Source organism: Vigna unguiculata, chromosome 3 (genome assembly GCF_004118075.2).
Source record: "Vigna unguiculata cultivar IT97K-499-35 chromosome 3, ASM411807v1, whole genome shotgun sequence".
NCBI lineage: Eukaryota > Viridiplantae > Streptophyta > Magnoliopsida > Fabales > Fabaceae > Vigna > Vigna unguiculata.
Window position 1 is genome coordinate 61,320,417 of NC_040281.1, and position 18,024 is coordinate 61,338,440.

At 33.9% G+C, this 18,024-nt stretch overlaps 1 protein-coding gene, 1 long non-coding RNA gene and 1 pseudogene across 3 annotated transcripts; 1 reads left to right on the plus strand and 2 right to left on the minus strand.

The window, feature by feature from the left end:
- The first annotated feature begins 727 nt into the window (after window positions 1-727).
- On the plus strand, window positions 728-1,712 carry LOC114178546. The gene is made up of 2 exons (XR_003603339.1): window positions 728-863; window positions 1,014-1,712. It is a non-coding gene; the product is annotated as an uncharacterized LOC114178546 (long non-coding RNA).
- On the minus strand, window positions 1,093-7,222 carry LOC114178545 (annotated as a pseudogene).
- Window positions 7,223-11,168: 3,946 nt separating this feature from the next.
- Window positions 11,169-16,627, minus strand: LOC114176424 (ABC transporter B family member 21-like). Of its 2 annotated transcripts, XM_028061467.1 has the most exons (12): window positions 16,104-16,626; window positions 15,814-15,868; window positions 15,531-15,706; window positions 15,212-15,433; window positions 14,889-15,127; window positions 14,237-14,762; window positions 13,865-14,138; window positions 12,884-13,746; window positions 12,531-12,797; window positions 12,159-12,422; window positions 11,748-12,041; window positions 11,169-11,676 (listed from the first exon to the last, which is right to left on the minus strand). In XM_028061467.1, exons 1-12 carry the CDS (start codon window positions 16,416-16,418, stop codon window positions 11,323-11,325), a joined length of 3,849 nt encoding a protein of 1,282 aa, XP_027917268.1. In that variant the 5' UTR covers window positions 16,419-16,626; the 3' UTR covers window positions 11,169-11,322. The 2 variants fall into 2 exon arrangements, 1 of the variants encoding a protein (XP_027917268.1); XR_003603002.1 differs by lacking the exon at window positions 11,169-11,676 and having other exon boundaries at window positions 11,775-12,041; window positions 12,533-12,797; window positions 16,104-16,627.
- Window positions 16,628-18,024: the final 1,397 nt, after the last annotated feature.

Sequence of the window (18,024 nt, forward strand, 5' to 3'; positions counted from 1 at the left end):
TTTAAATAATTATATTCTATTTAACAATGAATCTAAAATTATATTCAATTAATAATTAAATATTATAATTTATAATTAAATTTAAAAAATAACTAATAATAATGTCAATTTTAAAAATTAAATGGTTATATTTTAACAAAATTTGGGACTAAATTAAACAAAAATAACAAATATAAGAACTGAATTAAACAAAAATAACGAATATTGGGACTAAATTGAACATAAATAAATAATATAACTACAAACTCACACGTGACAGCATAGCATTGACACGTGGACACTTTTTGAAATTAAAAAAATTTAATTTTTTTTAAAAAAATGAAAAAAATCAAAAAAACCAGGAGCTGACACGTGCATGTACTGTTTAAAAACATTAACTATTTAAATACCGTTAGTGAAAAGGACCAAATTGACCATAATTTGACGAAAATGAGGATCTAATTGAACATAAAACGAAAATAGGAACCAAATTGAATAAAATCAACAAAAATAGGGACCCATTAAAATATCACATAGTATTTTTCGTAAAAAAAATAAAGAAGGTGATCAATTTCTTGAATTTTTGTTCGTAATTGTTTATTATATTCCAAAAAATAATTCCGAGAAATGGTTCCAAAAATATTTTTCGTAAGAAGGGAAGGTGATCAATTTCTTGATTTTTTTTTTCGAAATTGTTTATTATATCCCGAAAAATAAATTCCGAGAAATGGAAGGGTGTAGGAAGAGAAGGACTGAGTGCAAGAAGTAAGTGCGAGGAAACAATTGCACGACACAGCATACTACAGGCCCACACAAAAAGAACTATAAAAGTGGTAGTTTCTTCTTGCCGTAGGAGAGAGCACCCTTTGTTTGCAAATTGTAAGGTATGTTATTCGTTTAACCTAAAGTGTGTTTTTTTAATTTAATCCAATAACTATATGTGTTCTTTCCATATTTCAAGTTCCCTTTAGATAAACTTTTTGGGAAAGCAAACTAGGTTTGATTTTCTATATAACAAGGGTTTATGGGAACAGAGACACGCCATTGGATGCTGCTCTGAGTCTATATAACAAGGGTCTATATAACAAGGTACTAAAGCTATATATAATGGTTCTAAGATGAATCATGAGTTGTGTGTAAGCCTACTAATGAAGCATAGATACCACCCTTGTTAATCAGAGTGTCATGCTTTCCTTGCTCTGCAATGATTCCATGTTCAACCACTGCAATTGAATCTGCATCCTTTATGGTGGATAACCTGTGAGCCACCACAATTGTGGTTTTGTCCACCCTCACTCGGTCAAGTGCATCCTGAACGACTCTTTCAGACTCAGCATCTAGTGCACTAGTGGCTTCATCCAGCAGTAATATTTTTGGACTCTTCACTATGGCTCTTGCAATTGCCACCCGCTGCTTCTGCCCTCCCGATAGTTGAATCCCTCTCTCCCCTACTACTGTATCGTAACCCTGCACGTGTTGTTTTTGAATAATTCAGAATTTTGTTCGTAAGGTGTTTAGAATTCGATATCTAGTTATTTAAAAATTTGCCACATAATTCTTTGTAGCACGAGTCTCAGGAAAATATTGAGTTCCTTGAATAGTGTGTAGTTTACCTGTTGCAAACTGCTAATGAATTTGTGCGCATTTGCCAGTTCTGCTGCCGCTATAATTTCAGCTTCTGTTGCATCACCACCTTTTCCATATGCAATATTGGCTCGGATGGTGTCATTAAACAATATAGGTTCTTGGCTTACCAGGCCCATCTGCTGCCTAAACCATTTGAGTTGTAGATTTTTTATTTCCGTTCCATCTAGTGTTATCTGACCTGAATCTGGGCCATAAAATCTTTGCAACAGTGAAATTACTGTTGACTTTCCACTTCCGCTTTCTCCAGCTAGAGCAACTGTCTGGTTTCCATCAGTATAATTAAACTCTTAGATTCTCCCTTAAGAGAGACCTAGATGGTAATGTTTAGAAAAGATCATGTATTCTTATGAGAATTGTGAACCAAACAAATAAATGCATCAGTTGGTATGTTACCTCTCCTGCGTGAATAGTCAAGGAAAGATCTCTGAATACAAGCACATCAGGCCTGGTTGGATACCTGAAAGTGACATGGTGGAACTCAATCTCTCCTCTCACTTCTTGCAACATCATTCCAGACTCATCACTAGGGTCTATATTTGATTTCTGCTCAAGAATAGCATATATAGAAGAAACAGAACTTTTTGCTTTACTTGCACCTGGGACCATGAAGCCAGATTGTGTCATTGCTATTGCTGCCAATGTGAGAGTGAAAAATACCTGAAAAATTAGAGAGTGAGTTGTTCAATGATAGTAGAATATGATGAGCATAGCTCCTAATTATTTATGGTGTTTATTTAAAAGAAAGAGAACATCTTTTTAATTTATTTGAGATATTAGCTTATACTTTGTCAGCAATGAGTAGAAAGCACTGTATCTGAAATGGTGACATGGATAGGATTAACTTACTCGGAAAACATCTGAGACTGATGTTTTGCCACTCTCTACAAGTCGGGCTGCAGCATAAAAGCTGCCTGCATTAACTGAGAACACCAAGAGAGTGATATCCCAAAACTTGTTCCGCTGACTAAACCCTGCCTTATACCTGTCTGGATGGGCCCTGAACATTTCTTCTGGTATAACTCCATCAACTTTTCTTCTGCACAGAAAGAAGCTACTGTTCTGATATTCCCTACTGCATCAATTGCCACTTGACTTGCTTCCTCGTAGACTTTCTGTGCAACATATAGAGCACATTAACCATGGTAAACTCGATATTAGTACTCTCTAAACATAGAGAGAAACGATACATTTGAGAAACATCAATGTTAAAATTTGAGAATATTTCTTACCGGTTTGGTGGTTTTTTCTTCATCAAACGATTCATTTGATTCTTCATCATTTATTTCTCATTTAATTAAAATACTTTGTTTTTTACAATGCATGAGAAGATGTATAATTTACTCTCTGTTTTCTATTTTTTTCTTTTACAAAAACATCACCTATTGAGGAAATGACAGCACTTGTAGTGATTACTTCTCACCCAATGAGAAACATGACTCTACAGGCCTACAAAAGCAACTATTGAGAGTTCATTTGAAGAAGTACAAATTTTTGTAACAGTGAAGCCTTCTTTTATGATAATATATGAAACATTTTTTCTCCATTTTTATCTCATCTATGTTCCACCAAAAGTTATTCTACATTACTTTGCTTTAATGTACTCCATTGTTAACACTTTAACAAACTCTACCACCTTAGAAATAAATACAATATTTAATAGTAATCTTCGTATCACCATAATATCTCAATAGACTCAATAATTGATATGATCTCCTCACAAGTCAACATAATTCATTTAGTTTACATTTAGATCCAAAGTTTCATGTCACCATTTTCACACCATGTTTGAAATTTAAATATTTCACACGTTTTCATATTAGTTGTTGGTTTGATATGAGTTACTTACAGACCTTTGCATCTGTGACATATCCTTGCATGGACCCCATTTGCACTTGTCCATTTACTAATAGTAGTGGTAGCAAAACAAGAATGATGAGAGAAAGCTGCCAGTTTGCCACAAAGGCAATTACCAAGGCTATAATTACTGTAGCAATATCTTGAACCATCAAACCTAGTGCATCCCCAACAAAAGTTCGAATAGAAGCCACATCAATTGACAGCCTTGCTCCTAGTACTCCACTTGAATGCTCAGCTTTGTCAAACCAGGCTACTTCCATGTGAATAATTTTCTCAAAACACATTAGCCGGATCCTTTTTATCAACTTCGAACCAGCTACAGCAAAAAAGTAGGACCTTAGTGGATGAAATATGAAGCCAGCGGCTCCAAGGGCTATAAATATTGCAGCCCAAAACTTTGAGTCTTTACGGAGTTCATTTGCTGGCTCAGAGAAAGTATTTATCATGCAGGAGGTAAGAAACCCCACAAGAGGAAGTATGGCCCCAGTTACTGTGGCTGCTAGAGTCCCTAGGACTAACACTGGAATTTCAGGCTTGTTAAGATAAGCAAGGTGAAGGAATGAGACTTTGGGAGATGAATGTGGTACTGCTGGAGGAAGAACTTCAGGCTCTGCTGATGTTTTCAAGAGATCAAGTGTAGCAGGGATATCATTTGATATTCTGAATGAGTGATGCCTGCTGTTTTCTATCTTTCCTGAGTCATCTGTAACATCTGACTGCCTGTTAATTTCTTGCAATCTAATGAGTTGGCTATAAGCTCCATCAGGATCTTTAATGAGCTCAGCATGGATACCTAAACAGTTGAAAGGTAAGAATGCAATAATGCATATGTGAAGGAAAATGATGGCACGTGCAAGTGTGAGAGAGACAGAAAAACATGAAAGCAAATTGTTACAATGAGTTCCATTCATGTAGCAACATAGTATATCTACCATTTTCTACTACTCTTCCTTGATGAATAACAGCAATTGTATCGGCATTCCTTATTGTGTTTAGGCGATGTGCTACAATGATAGTTGTTCGGTTTATCATAATTTTGTCCAGTGTCTCTTGGACCACTCTCTCAGACTCAGCATCAAGGGCACTTGTAGCTTCATCAAGGAGTAGAATTCTTGGATCTTTTAGAATTGCCCTAGCTATGGCGATTCTTTGCTTTTGACCTCCAGAGAGCTGTGTACCATGCTCACCGACAATCATATCATGTCCCTAAAATCACAATTTTACAAAACCAATGAGGTAAGAAATATATTAAATATACTTTGTATTGTATTTTTTAAAATTAATATTGTTGAAAAGGCAGAACATTGCAAATTTCAATTCAAAAGATGAATTTTGTGAGCTCACGTGTGGAAATCTATCTATGAATTTAGCTGCATTAGCAAGCTCAATTGCAGCTCTGATTTCTTCATCTGTTGCCCCCTCCTTACCATAAGCAATATTTTCTTTGATACTGCCAGTAAAAGGACTGGTTCCTGGCTGACAAGGCCAATTTTCTGTCTGATCCACTTCAATTGAAATTCTCTGAGGTTGATGCCGTCAATGAGAACTTCTCCGGCTTGTGGATCATAAAATCTCTCAATCAAACTAATAACTGTTGATTTCCCACTGCCACTTTTCCCAACCAAAGCTGCAGTAGTGCCACTTGATATTGAAATGGAACATCCATTGAGTATCAATTCATCTGGCCTTGAAGGATAACAAAAGCAAACCTCCCTAAGTTCTATATCTCCAGAAATATCATCCACCTGTCGACCTGCAGTATCATAAGCATCAATTTTTGGCTGCCTATTTATTGTTTCAAATATTTCAAGGGCTGCAGCCTGTCCTGCAGTGAATGCAGTTAAACTTGTAAAAGCCTGCCCCAACGACCTGCAAAAAAATATTCACATTGAAAAGCACATCAAATTTTCCTGCCAAGCTTGGGAGAAAAATTGTAAGATATGATGGATGCATCTTAAAGCAGAAACTAGCTTACATGGAGCCAAAAAATAGCGCGTAAAATATACTCATGACTTCACCTCCTGTATAGTCTTTCTCCAGTACCATCTTCCCTCCAAACCATACAGCCATTGCAAAGCTGCTGTTAATAAAAAAACGGATTGAACCAAGGCCTAAACCAGCAGCCATTCCGTCTTGCACTGCAGTTCTGTAAGCTTCGGTTAAGGATTCACTGTATTCAGCTATGGCTTGATTCTCGCCCGTAAATGATGCAACCTGCATTGGAGGAACTTGTGTATTTTATATGCCTGCTCTCTTTGCGACATGTAAAAGAACAACCTTAAAGTTAAGTTATAAAGATTGGCATACAGTTCGAATTGAACCAATTGTGCGATCTACCACAGTTGCTGCTTCAGAATACGCTGCTTGCCCTCGGGATGCCAACTTTGCGAACGCAAAGCTCATTATGGAACCGGAGAAAACAAGAGGTGGAATACAAGATAGAAGGACAAGAGTTAGAAGCCAACCCTTGATGAATGCTATGGCTATACCTCCTAAAAAGCATGCCACACACTGTATGAATTTTCCTACCTGGTATACCGCAGAAAATGAGAAAGAAAAGTTATCCTCTTTTTACTCAGATGAAATGGTGATGATTTGGGTTTTGAAGAACTGTGTCAGCCATTAATACCTTGTCTCCCATGGCTTCTTGAATAAGAAATGTGTCACCTGACATCCTTCCAACAACCTCACCAGTGTTGGTTTCCTTGTCGAAGAAGCTGATATCTTGCCTCAAAATTGCTTTGAGGTATAAGCCTCTTATTCTCGCTGCCTGCCTCTCCCCGGTTGACACCCAACAAGCCACCTCTGCAATGGTACATGTTTGAATTACTCATTTCATTGTTATCTTAGAATATATATATATATATAATATATATATATATATATATATTTTTTTTTTTTTTTTTTTAGTGTATATATATACATAATGAGCAGAGAAGTGGCATGCTCACGTAGAAAAGCTGTCAGAAAGGAAGCTACACCTATTACTGCAAACTTCAGAGACACCTGAGCATGAAACAAATCATTATGTCTTATGACAGCAGACATGAGGGAAATTTGAAACCAAACGGTTCCTCTCAAACTTGAATTAATTCTTATGCAATTAAGCAATTTCCATAACATTGTTAAACAGAAAAAAGGAAGTTGGAAAATGGTAATTAGGAAATTTAGACAATTGGATGTGGATTACTGTACAACTCACTTTCACCTATCCATGAAAACGTTTTAGGTTTGATCTAACTGCCTGATAGTAAAACAATTTCATATTTGTACTTTATCCTCTGCTAAGCAGTAGCAGGGATGAAATTAAAATTAAAAGCATTCCAATACCACATTTTCATCTCCTCTCAGACAACTTTGCTTTATAAATTCCTATAAATATTTTTGTAACATTGATTCAGAATTAAGGGATGCTGGTCATTCATTACCTTGGAAACTTCATGAACTACATGTTTAGTGTTACCATTTTGTGTAAAAGCATCTATTGCTTCTCCCATAACTATATTCGTTGAAGCCTTAGTTATTCCATTCCCAACAGCGCTTACTGTCCCAACAAGCATCAGTAGATAATCTGAAGAGTCTGCGAATGAAAAAAGTTTGTAATAGGGTACTGTTTTGTTGCTTTCATCCTTCACCCTGTTCTTCTTGGAATCTAGCTTCCTTGCCATTTCTTAGGTATTTTGAATACCTACAACTTGTGGATGACTAATTGATTCTTGATCCTTTTGTCTCAGCTGAAGTAACATCCAAAGCTAACTTTGGCCACCATATTCCAAAGGAAAACCTCTGCTGGTACAAACATCACAAGAAAGCAGCTATTGAAGGAAGTTCACTAGCACTAAAAAACAACAGGAGAATGAAGGAAAACAAGGTTGATGGAATAAGCTTGTAAATAGTCTAGTATTACAACTTCTGTCAGAAGATAAGTTACATTAGTTGATCACTAGCAAAAAAGAAGAATAGGATTAGATGCCCATCATCAAAGGCAACATGAATTTAAGGTCTAAAGTTGTGTTAAAATAATGCACATATATTACAAACTATGCTCTGTTAAAATGTACTCCTTACCGTTTTGTTAGATGTGAAATAAGGCGCGAGAGGATCATATTTTGGTGGGACCCCTATGGCATGCAATTGGAAGAAGAAGAAATTCTCAACACGGTTGTGGACATGATTATAAGTTCTTCCTTTTAGATTTTGTTTCTGTGTTTTCTGGTATATTAAAAATTTGATTATTTAGTATTCTCTTTTAGATATATCTTGAACACCCAAGATCAATCGTTGAAGACTATAACAGTGTTGATACACTTATTTATGCCAGACCATGATGGAAGTGTCAGAGACTTCTTGAGGCAGGGAAACTTGGAAACGTGGATCATATGATATATGATATTTGTCATATTATTATTGATCTCGCTGGTTAGTGAAACATCTGTGCTTTTGGAAAAATTATTTTTTCACATGATTCAATAGGTTAAGGATATCTTTGAACTCGAGTATGAGATTTTTATAATTACATTTAGATAAAAATGGAATTAACTTTTCCTTTACCTAATCCAAGATTTTTCTTTAAACTAAAATTGTGCATGAATTAACATGTAGAAGTTCTTCATTATTTTTTCAATTTTACTTTTATAATTTATATATAAGTTAATTTTAGCTTAGAAAGAAGTCATTTATTTTTTTTCTTTTTTTTTATAAAAGAATTTATGAAGAACTTACACAAATTACCTATAATAAGAATAAGATAAATGTTGAATTAGAAGTTGATACTCTAAGTCTTTAACTAAAACAACAGCTACTTAAATTTGAATGAATTAAAATGTTCTAATTCTACAAAAAAAATTTACATTATTGATATATAGAATATATTTGAACAAAGTTCTTCACGAAAGAGAAAAAAACCGACAATGTGAGTTAACATTAACAATTAATTTATATAGATGATCTCACGTAGCTTCTTGAAATTATTATTTTTAATTTGTATTTTAACTAATTTGAGCTGGAATTTTTTTTTTTTATACTTTTCTTCTAAATTCCTTATGATAGTATAATGATTTTTACACGTTTGTTTTATGACATGTTATGATATATATAGTAAATTATTGACTATTATAATTACTATTTTTAAAGATATATAATATGATTATGATGAATTTTACATGATACTTCATTTTTAACTAATATTTTTAAAGAAAATGCTTTAGAGAATGTTTAGTATAAGTTTTTCCATAATTAATTATTAAGCAACCTCATATAATTTTTCTTTATATGTATATAAATTACTTTAATTTATTAAATATATTTTTAAGCTTTTAATTTAAATTACGATACAACTTAACATATTTTGCAAGTAACATCATATTCTTACCTTTTAACACGTAAGTAAGAATAACTAAAACATCATATTACTACATTCTAAAAAATAAAAAATATTCAAAAATGATTTTCAAAACACATAGTAATAACGAAAACATAACATATATCTTGGGTATAATTGTACAAGGAACAAAAGAGTGCAGAAAAAAATTGATCAATATTCAAAACAATGTAAAAAAAGAGATACCAAACTGATCTGATTAGTTTTATAAACAAAATGGGTTTCTTACTAAAAATCTTGTACCCCAAAATTTAGTTTCTTTATTTAATAATCTTAAATTGGTGAAATGTGTACGACCAGTAATTTATTTACTGGTCAACGTCCTGACAAAAGTTCCAAAGTGTATGATTTTTGAAATTATTTGGAATTAAATGTATGAAAACGAATACAGAATGTTTCAAAACTGTATGAAACATGTTGTATTCCGTTTCAATAAAAAAATTTGCAAATTATTTTTATGAAAAAAGGAATAAATGAATACCTTTCAAAAACAATGATATGAAACAATGGATCATTTTAACATGTGACACAAATTGAAGTGACATGCGTAAAAAAAAAAAAAAAAAAAAACAGAATTGACACGTGACGTTTACTTTAACACTGTTGGTCAAAATTAACGGTAAGGACCAAATTGAATCATTTTTAAGAAATGAGAACCAAAGCGAAAATTTGAGGATCAACCTGATATTAAATAGAGGAACCAAAAGAATAATTTAACCAAAATAATAATAAGATTTTTTTTTTCTTTTAATTTTTCGTGGTTTCATCTTCGTGTAGATGACATTGTAGAGTTTGTTTTTACCTTGTGATTCAATCATTGTAAAAGTGATTTGTTTAGTACTTGCTTGTAGGTTTGACAACTTATTGGGATGCCTTGTAGACATGCAACATGCAATTTGTGCAGGTTACCATCATCTATAGTTTAATATGTCAAAATTTAACTCCTTTATTATACCATGTAAATCACACCAATTTTCAGAAGTAATGGGATAAATATTTCGAAATAAAATACTAAAGACTTTTTGTTAGTCTTCAAAGTTTCAATGATTAAGTAGGAGAGAAAATGATACTTCAAGAATTAAATTAATGGTTTATTTTAAAATAGCTATAATGAGAACTAATAATTTTTAATTACCTGTATTTCAATTAAGTTTTGTGATAAGTATTTTCGTTTTGTGAAGGGAGAGGAGTGAGGATATATATGTGGATTCACTTTATTTGCTTTTAAAGAGATAGGATGAGATTTGGGCTTAAAGAAGAGGATGGTAAGAAAGACACGATTTTGAAATTTGTGTGAAATTAAACATAATTGATGTGTCTTTTTATTCGTAATTGATCGTGGATATTCTTTAATTATAATAAGAAATTTATGAACATAATTTCAAAAATTAAAAAGTAAAATTATTTATAACAAATAATATATGAAATTTTTTGTTTATCTTTTACTCTTTTATTTAATTTAATTAAGTTTCAATTAAAGTATAAATTTGGATTAATTTTATTTGATATTGTATTAAAATCTTTAAAAGTATGTTGACACATGAAGATATGACGAAATTATAATCATCACATCACATCATTCCATTGATTTACGTAAAAATAAAAAAATATTCTAAGCAAAATCTTTTAATAAGAATTAAAATAAAAATATCCTGTGCTTAAAACTTAATTTAGTCATATATTAATAATGAACTAAAATGATTTATTTTCTAAAATCTAAAAAATTAAATTTGCAATTGAAATTTACCACAAATATAAATTACGTGAAAGAATTAGATAAAAAGTGGATTGAATTGTTTCATGTCAGGGTCGTCGTGCTTGTCAAAGTTGTGGGACAAGTTCGGGTTGTTGGACCTGTTTAAATCGTCGTGTTTGTTTGGATAGTTGGGTCCGTCCAGATCGTCGGTCTCGTCCTACAGGTAATAATATTTTAAAAAATAATATATTTTTTATGTTGAAGGTGAAAGTCCATGGGTTGATCTGACTCAGAGGGCTTTTGTGGAGTTTTTGGTCTTATGAACTTTTTTTATAAGAGTTTTTTTCCAATATGAGTTTTTTTGCCTTAGTCCACATGGGCATGAGTCAAGTCCTCTTGGATGGGTCAAATTGACACCTCTAATTGAAAACCAACAAATATAAAGATAACAAGATAACCTCTGTAATGCATCGAACCATTTCTTTGAAGTTAATCTTGTGAACTGGAAAGTTTGAAAGTATGTTATCTCATGTTAAACCCTATATATTATAATCTCTAATAAATAGTTTCTATAGGCTTCAGAAGCCAAGAAAAATGGGTTCTCTCTTTTAAAATTGTAATCAGATATTTTTAAGCATTCGTTATGAAAAGTAAACCTAGTTAATTGTTTCTGAATTGCAGCATACCATTGGCAAACACTTTTTTTTCTCATAATAAAAGCTCATTTGGTAGAGTTTTCCTTTATTTCATTGCATACTACAGTTTATGAAGAAGAAGCACTGATATGTAGTGCTACTAAGGAAGCATATGTACCACCTTTGTTAAGTAAAGTTTCATGCTTTCCTTTCTCTGCAATGACTCCATATTCAACCACTGCAATTGAATCTGCATCCTTTATGGTGGATAACCTGTGAGCCACCACAATTGTGGTTCTATCCACCCTCACTCTGTCAAGTGCATCCTGAACCATTCTTTCAGACTCAGCATCAAGTGCACTGGTGGCTTCATCTAGCAGTAATATTTTTGGATTCTTAACTATGGATCTTGCAATTGCTACCCTCTGCTTCTGTCCTCCGGATAGTTGAATCCCTCTCACCCCCACTAATGTATCATATCCCTGTATTATACATATGGTGTTTAGATATATAGCTAGTTATTCAAAATTGTAGCATATAGTGTGTAAGTTACCTGCTGCAAACTGCTAATGAACTTGTGTGCATTTGCCAGTTCTGCTGCAGCTATAATTTCAGCTTCTGTTGCATCACCACCTTTTCCATATGCAATATTAGCTCTAATGGTGTCATTAAACAGCACAGGCTCCTGGCTCACCAGACCCATCTGCTGCCTAAACCATTTAAGTTGTAGCTTTTGGACTTCTGTTCCATCCAGTGTGATTTGACCTGAATCTGGGTCGTAAAATCTCTGTAACAGTGAGAGCATTGTTGACTTTCCACTTCCACTTTTACCTACTAGAGCAACTGTCTGCTTTCCATCAAAGTTTCAAACTCTTAGATTCATTCTCTATCAAGAAAGTTTGTCTGAAAGAATCATGTGTTCCTATTTAAGCATCAAAATCCATTAAATAATGTGGCTAGTTACCTCTCCTGCATGAATAGTCAAGGAGAGATCTTTGAATACAAGAGCATTAGGCCTGGTTGGATACTTGAAAGTTACATGGTGAAACTCAATCTCTCCCTTCACTTCTTGCAATGTCATTCTAGATTCATCACCGGGATCTATACTTGATTTCTGATCAAGAATAGCAAATATAGAAGCAACAGAACATTTTGCTTTACTGGCAGCTGGGGTCAGGAAACCAGATTTCGACATTGCTATGGCTGCCATTATGATAACATAAAATACCTGAAGAATATGAACTTATCTATTGAAATGTCTATGTTGTTTGATTTAAAAGAAATTGTAATTTATTTGAGGTTGTTGTAAGGATAGGATCATAGGAAAATAACTCACACGGAAAACATCTGAGAATGATGCTTTGCCATTCTCAATCAGTCTTGCTCCAACATAATAACCGCAGGCATTAACAGCATACAGAAAGAAGATTGATAAACCGAAGCCTGCTCCGCTGATTAAACCCAGCCTTATACTTGTCTGGATTGGTCCTAAACATTTCTTCTGGTATAACTCCATCACTTTCTCTTCAGCACAGAAAGAGGCAACTGTTCTCATATTCCCTACTGCATCATTTGCTACTTGACTTGCTTCCTCATACAGTTTCTGTGGAACATATAAAGCACAATAACATTGGCCCAAACACAAATAATAAATTGTAATAGATAGTTTGATATCAGTAAGGTGCAAACCTTTGCATCTGTACTGAAACCTTGCATTGACTTCATTTGTACGTATCCATTTAGTAACACTAGTGGTACCAAAACTAGAATGATTAGAGAAAGTTGCCAGTTTGCGTCAAAGGCAATTACCAGGGCTGTCAATGCTGTGGAGATATCTTGAATCAACAAACCAAGAGCATCCCCAACCAAAGTTCGAATCGAAGCTGCATCAGTTGACAGCCTTGCTCCAAGCACTCCACTTGAATTTTCAGCTTTATCAAACCAGCCCATTTCCATGTGAATTATTTTCTCAAAACACATTAGCCGGATCCTTTTTATCAACTTAGAACCAGCTACACCAAAGAAGTAAGACCTTAAGGGAATAAATATGAAGGCAGCGATACCAAGGGCAACAAATATTAATGACCAAAACTTTGAGTTTTTACGGAGTTCATCTGCAGGCTCAAAGAAGGTATTTATCATGTTGGAAAGCAAAAGCCCCATAGTGGGTTGTAATGCGCCAGTTGCTGCTGCTGCTAGAGTTCCCATCAGTAACACTGGGATTTCAGGTTTGTTCAGATAAGCAATGCGGACAAAAGAAACTTCTCGAGGCTTATGCAAAGCTGCTGAAGAAAGAACTTCAGGCCCTTTTTCTGATGTGATAGGCATGGCATTTGACATTCTGAACGAGTGATGACTGTTATTTCCTCTTCTTGGGCTTAAAGATAGAGGGAAAGAAAATTGTAGGTTCAATTGTTGCTCAGAATCTATGAAGTTTTCTTGCTGGTCTGTGTAATTTGTATCATGCTGTTTTGACTCCCTTCTAAATTCTTGCAATCTAATTAGCTGGCTTAAAGCTCCATCAGGATCATTAGTAAGTTCAGCATATGAACCTAATCAGTTGAAAAACATGTAAGGGAGAAGCACATGTACATGTGAAGGAAATTGAAGAAGATGTGAGAGGGGAGAGAGTGATTGGAAAGGCAACAGAATATATATTAGTCTGTATACCTTTTTCTTGTAGTTTTCCTTGATGAATAACTGCAATCATATCAGCATTCCTGATTGTGCTTAAGCGATGGGCTACAATGACAGTTGTTCGGTTGATCATAATTCTGTCTAGTGTCTCTTGCACCACTCTCTCTGATTCTACGTCAAGAGCACTTGTGGCTTCGTCAAGGAGAAGAATTCTCGGGTCTTTCAGAATTGCTCTTGCTATAGATATTCTTTGTTTCTGACCACCAGAGAGCTGAGTTCCACGCTCGCCGACCATTGTGTCAAGCCCCTAAACAAACTCACAATTTTATAAAAATAATGAGATAAACATGCATCTTATTGAATACAGCAAATTTTAAAAAGTTGAAAGATGAATTGTGAGCTCACATGTGGAAATTCATCAATGAACTTAATAGCATTAGCAAGTTCAGCTGCAGCTCTGATTTCTTCATCTGTTGCCCAATCCTTACCATAGGCAATATTTTCTTTAATGCTACCAGTAAAAAGGACTGGTTCCTGGCTGACAAGGCCTATTTTCTTTCTGATCCATTTCAACTGAAATTCTCTCATATTGATGCCATCAATGAGAACTTCACCGTCTTGCGGATCATAAAATCTCTCAATCAAACTAATAACTGTTGATTTCCCACTACCACTTTGCCCTACCAATGCTGCAGTAGTGCCACTTGATATTGAAATTGAAAATCTATTGAATATCTGTTCATCAGGTCTCGATGGATAACTAAAGCAAACCTCCCTAAATTCTATATTTCCTGATATGTCATCTAGTTGTTGACCAGAAGAGTCATATGCATCAATATCTGGCTGCCTCTTTATTGTTTCAAACATTTTATAGGCAGCAGCTTTTCCTGCAGAAAATGCTTTTAAACTTGGAGATGCCTGCCCCAGACGCCTGCAACATAAGATTATACCATAGAAATGTATCACACTTGCCAGCCAAGCTTGGAACAGAGGTTGAAACATATAGATTGATGCATGCATCCACAATATAGAAGGTAAAGCAGAGAAGATAACGTACAAACAACCAGACATTATTGTCCAAAACACACCAATGACTTGTCCTCCTGTGTAACCTTTCTCTAGTACCATCTTCCCCCCAAACCATATTGCCAAACCATAAGTGCAGATCGAAAATAGTTGAAATGAACCCAAGCCAAAACCACTAACCACGCCCTCTTGCACTGAAATTCTGTAAGCTTTAGTTAAGTATTGATTGTATTGAGCTATAGCTTGCTTCTCACCAGTAAATGACGCAACCTGCAAGGAAGAATGCATGTACTACCCTCTTGTAGCGAGGAAAATAAAAGCAAAATAAGGTATATTCTGAATGTGAGTATATACAGTTCGAATTGAACCAATTGTCTGCTCCACTACAGTTGCTGCCTCAGCATAAGCTGATTGTCCTCGAGATGCCATCTTTGCAAAAGCTAAGCTCATCAAGGAACCGGAGAGGACAAGAAGAGGAACAGAAGATAGAAGGACAAGGCTCAGAAGCCAACCCTTTGTGAAGGCTAAGGTTATGGCTCCCAGGAAACTTGACACATTCTGTATGAACTTTCCTAACTGAGATATCACCCAGAAAGAGAACGAGAAAGTTAACTCTAATAATAGTTTGATGAAATTGTGATGATTTGGGATTTGAAGAGTGGTCCATTAATACCTTCTCTCCCATGGCTTCTTGAATGAGAACAGTGTCCCCTGACATCCTTCCAACAACCTCGCCACTGTTGGTTTCCTTGTCAAAGAAGCTGATATCTTGCCTCAATATTGCTTTCAGGTATAAGCCTCTTATTCTTGCAGCTTGTCTCTCTCCAGTGATCACCCAGCTAGACACCTCTGCAAGATTGCACGCAAGTGTCACTCAGTAACTCTTGCTATATTTATATTAAATTTTATTTTAGTTTTACAGTAAGAACAATCAGCTGAGAATTTGGCATGCTTACGCAAGAATGCTGCTAGAAAGGCAACTGCACCTATGGATGCAATCTTCAGAGACACCTGAGGATGAAACGAAACTTAAAAGGTTATGACATGAAACTAAGCAGAATTTCAAGTCCAAAATTTCCTTTGAAACTTGATTCATTCAAAATCAGATGTCCACAGTCTATGTAGTTTCCTGTTGTTTTTTCTAGCAAGTTTTCAAATCATTCCCTCTCACCCTATTTTCGTAGTTTCTTTCCAATAGATATTTCACAGCATTGATTATTATTAATGAAGAGGATCTACGGATTACCTTAGAAACTTCATGAAGTACTTGTTTATTATCAGCATGTCCTCCCAAAGCATCAATCGCATCTCCAACAAATATAGTCAGTAAAGGCGTACAGATTCCATTAGCAACAGCACTTATTGCCCCAACAAGCATCAGAAGACTATCCTGAGAGTCTGCAAATGAGAAAAGTTTGTAAAAGGGTACTGTTTTGTTGGTTTCATTCTTCACCTTGTTTTCCTTGGAATCTTGCATCATGCCAACCATCTTTTCTTGTGTAGTTTTGGATCCTTCAACTGGTGTTTGATCACTTGTTGCTATCATCTCAGTTGAAGTCATATCTGCATCCAAGAAAAACTTCTCTTGGTTTTCAACTTGCAAACACCACTGAAAAACCTCTCTGCACAAGACTGTTGTGCACTGCAATGGTAACGCAGTAAGAACTTTTATTTGTAGCTCGTCAACTTTACATAAACTCAATTCCAAATTTGAAATTAGAATGAAGGCCAAAAGTATGGTGCCTGCACAAACTTTGGGATAGTGTGATATTTTCTAAATGGAATTATATCTATGATGTGTTTTCCAAAAATGCCATGTATTGTAATATTTAAATTCGGAGCTAACAAATCATATGCTGTCACATTAGAATCCTCTTACTGATCAGTGTCATTCGTTTTGCTTAGGTGTTGCCCATAATGAAGAAATTGTCTTTTGAGTGTTTTCTAAAATTAGTGCAGCTAATAGTGTGGTGCACTGATAATGAGCAAGCCCCTTTAATAGTTTAGTGGATCCTTAAGGCAAATCCAAATAGTTATGGTAAGTTTTACTCTGATTTGTAGTACTCTATGGGTGTTGAAGTGTGTGTCATGTATCACATACGATAAGTGTATCAGTTCCATAAGTTTATTTTGAGAAGTTTAAATCATTCCATTGCTTATCATCTTTGTAGGAAAATCTCAAATAGGTTTCATTTTTTTATTTGTCTCAATTTGTTCCCTATTTTGGGAAATGTGTTGCAATTAGGTCTATTAGTAATGCATTAACCGCGTTAACTATGTGTCACTTGTCTGCTTGTGATTTTTTTATTTTTTTTTAATTTTCTTTTAATTTTTAATTTTTAATTTTAAATAAAATAAAACTGTCTTGTGTCAAGCTGACGTTATGCCATGTGGTAGAGACAAATGTGGCAGTGTTAGTGTCACATGTCACTATTAAATGTGAAAATTCTCGAGTTAGTTTATCTATTTGTTATTTTATCTCAATTTCATTCCAACTTTTTAAAAATGGAAGCATTTCATCCCTATTCAAATTGAAACAAAATTTACCTTTTATAAAAAAATGTCATAATGATATTTTTAATAAGTTTATATTTTACGTTGAACTTTATTTAAATATTGTTTCAAATATTTATATATCAATAATTTATAGAAAAATGTTAGAATTAGTTTAAAAATAACAACTTTATAAATTGAAATGTAAAATTTTAAATGAATATATTTATTTCAAATTGTTATAAAATTGTTTTAAAATTTTATATTTGAATTTATAAAGTTGTTATTTTTAAAACAACTCTAACATTTATCTATAAATTATAGATATATAAACATTTAAAACAAAATTTAAATAAAGTTCAATGCAAAAAATAAATTTAATTTGGTTAAAAATACCATTGTAGAATTTTTATAAAAATTAAATTTGGCCTCAATTTGGATATGGATGAAATTGCTTCAGTTTTTAAAAAATTAGGATTAAATTGAGACAAAATATCAAATACAAGGATTACATTGAGAATTTTCACATTCATAGTAACATGTGGCACGGTTACTATCACGTCACACTACATCTGCCATGTGGCACAATGTCAACTTGACACGTAACATTTTTTTTAATATTTTTTTAAAATTATTAAAAATAAAATAAAAATAAAATAAAAAAGAATCACGAG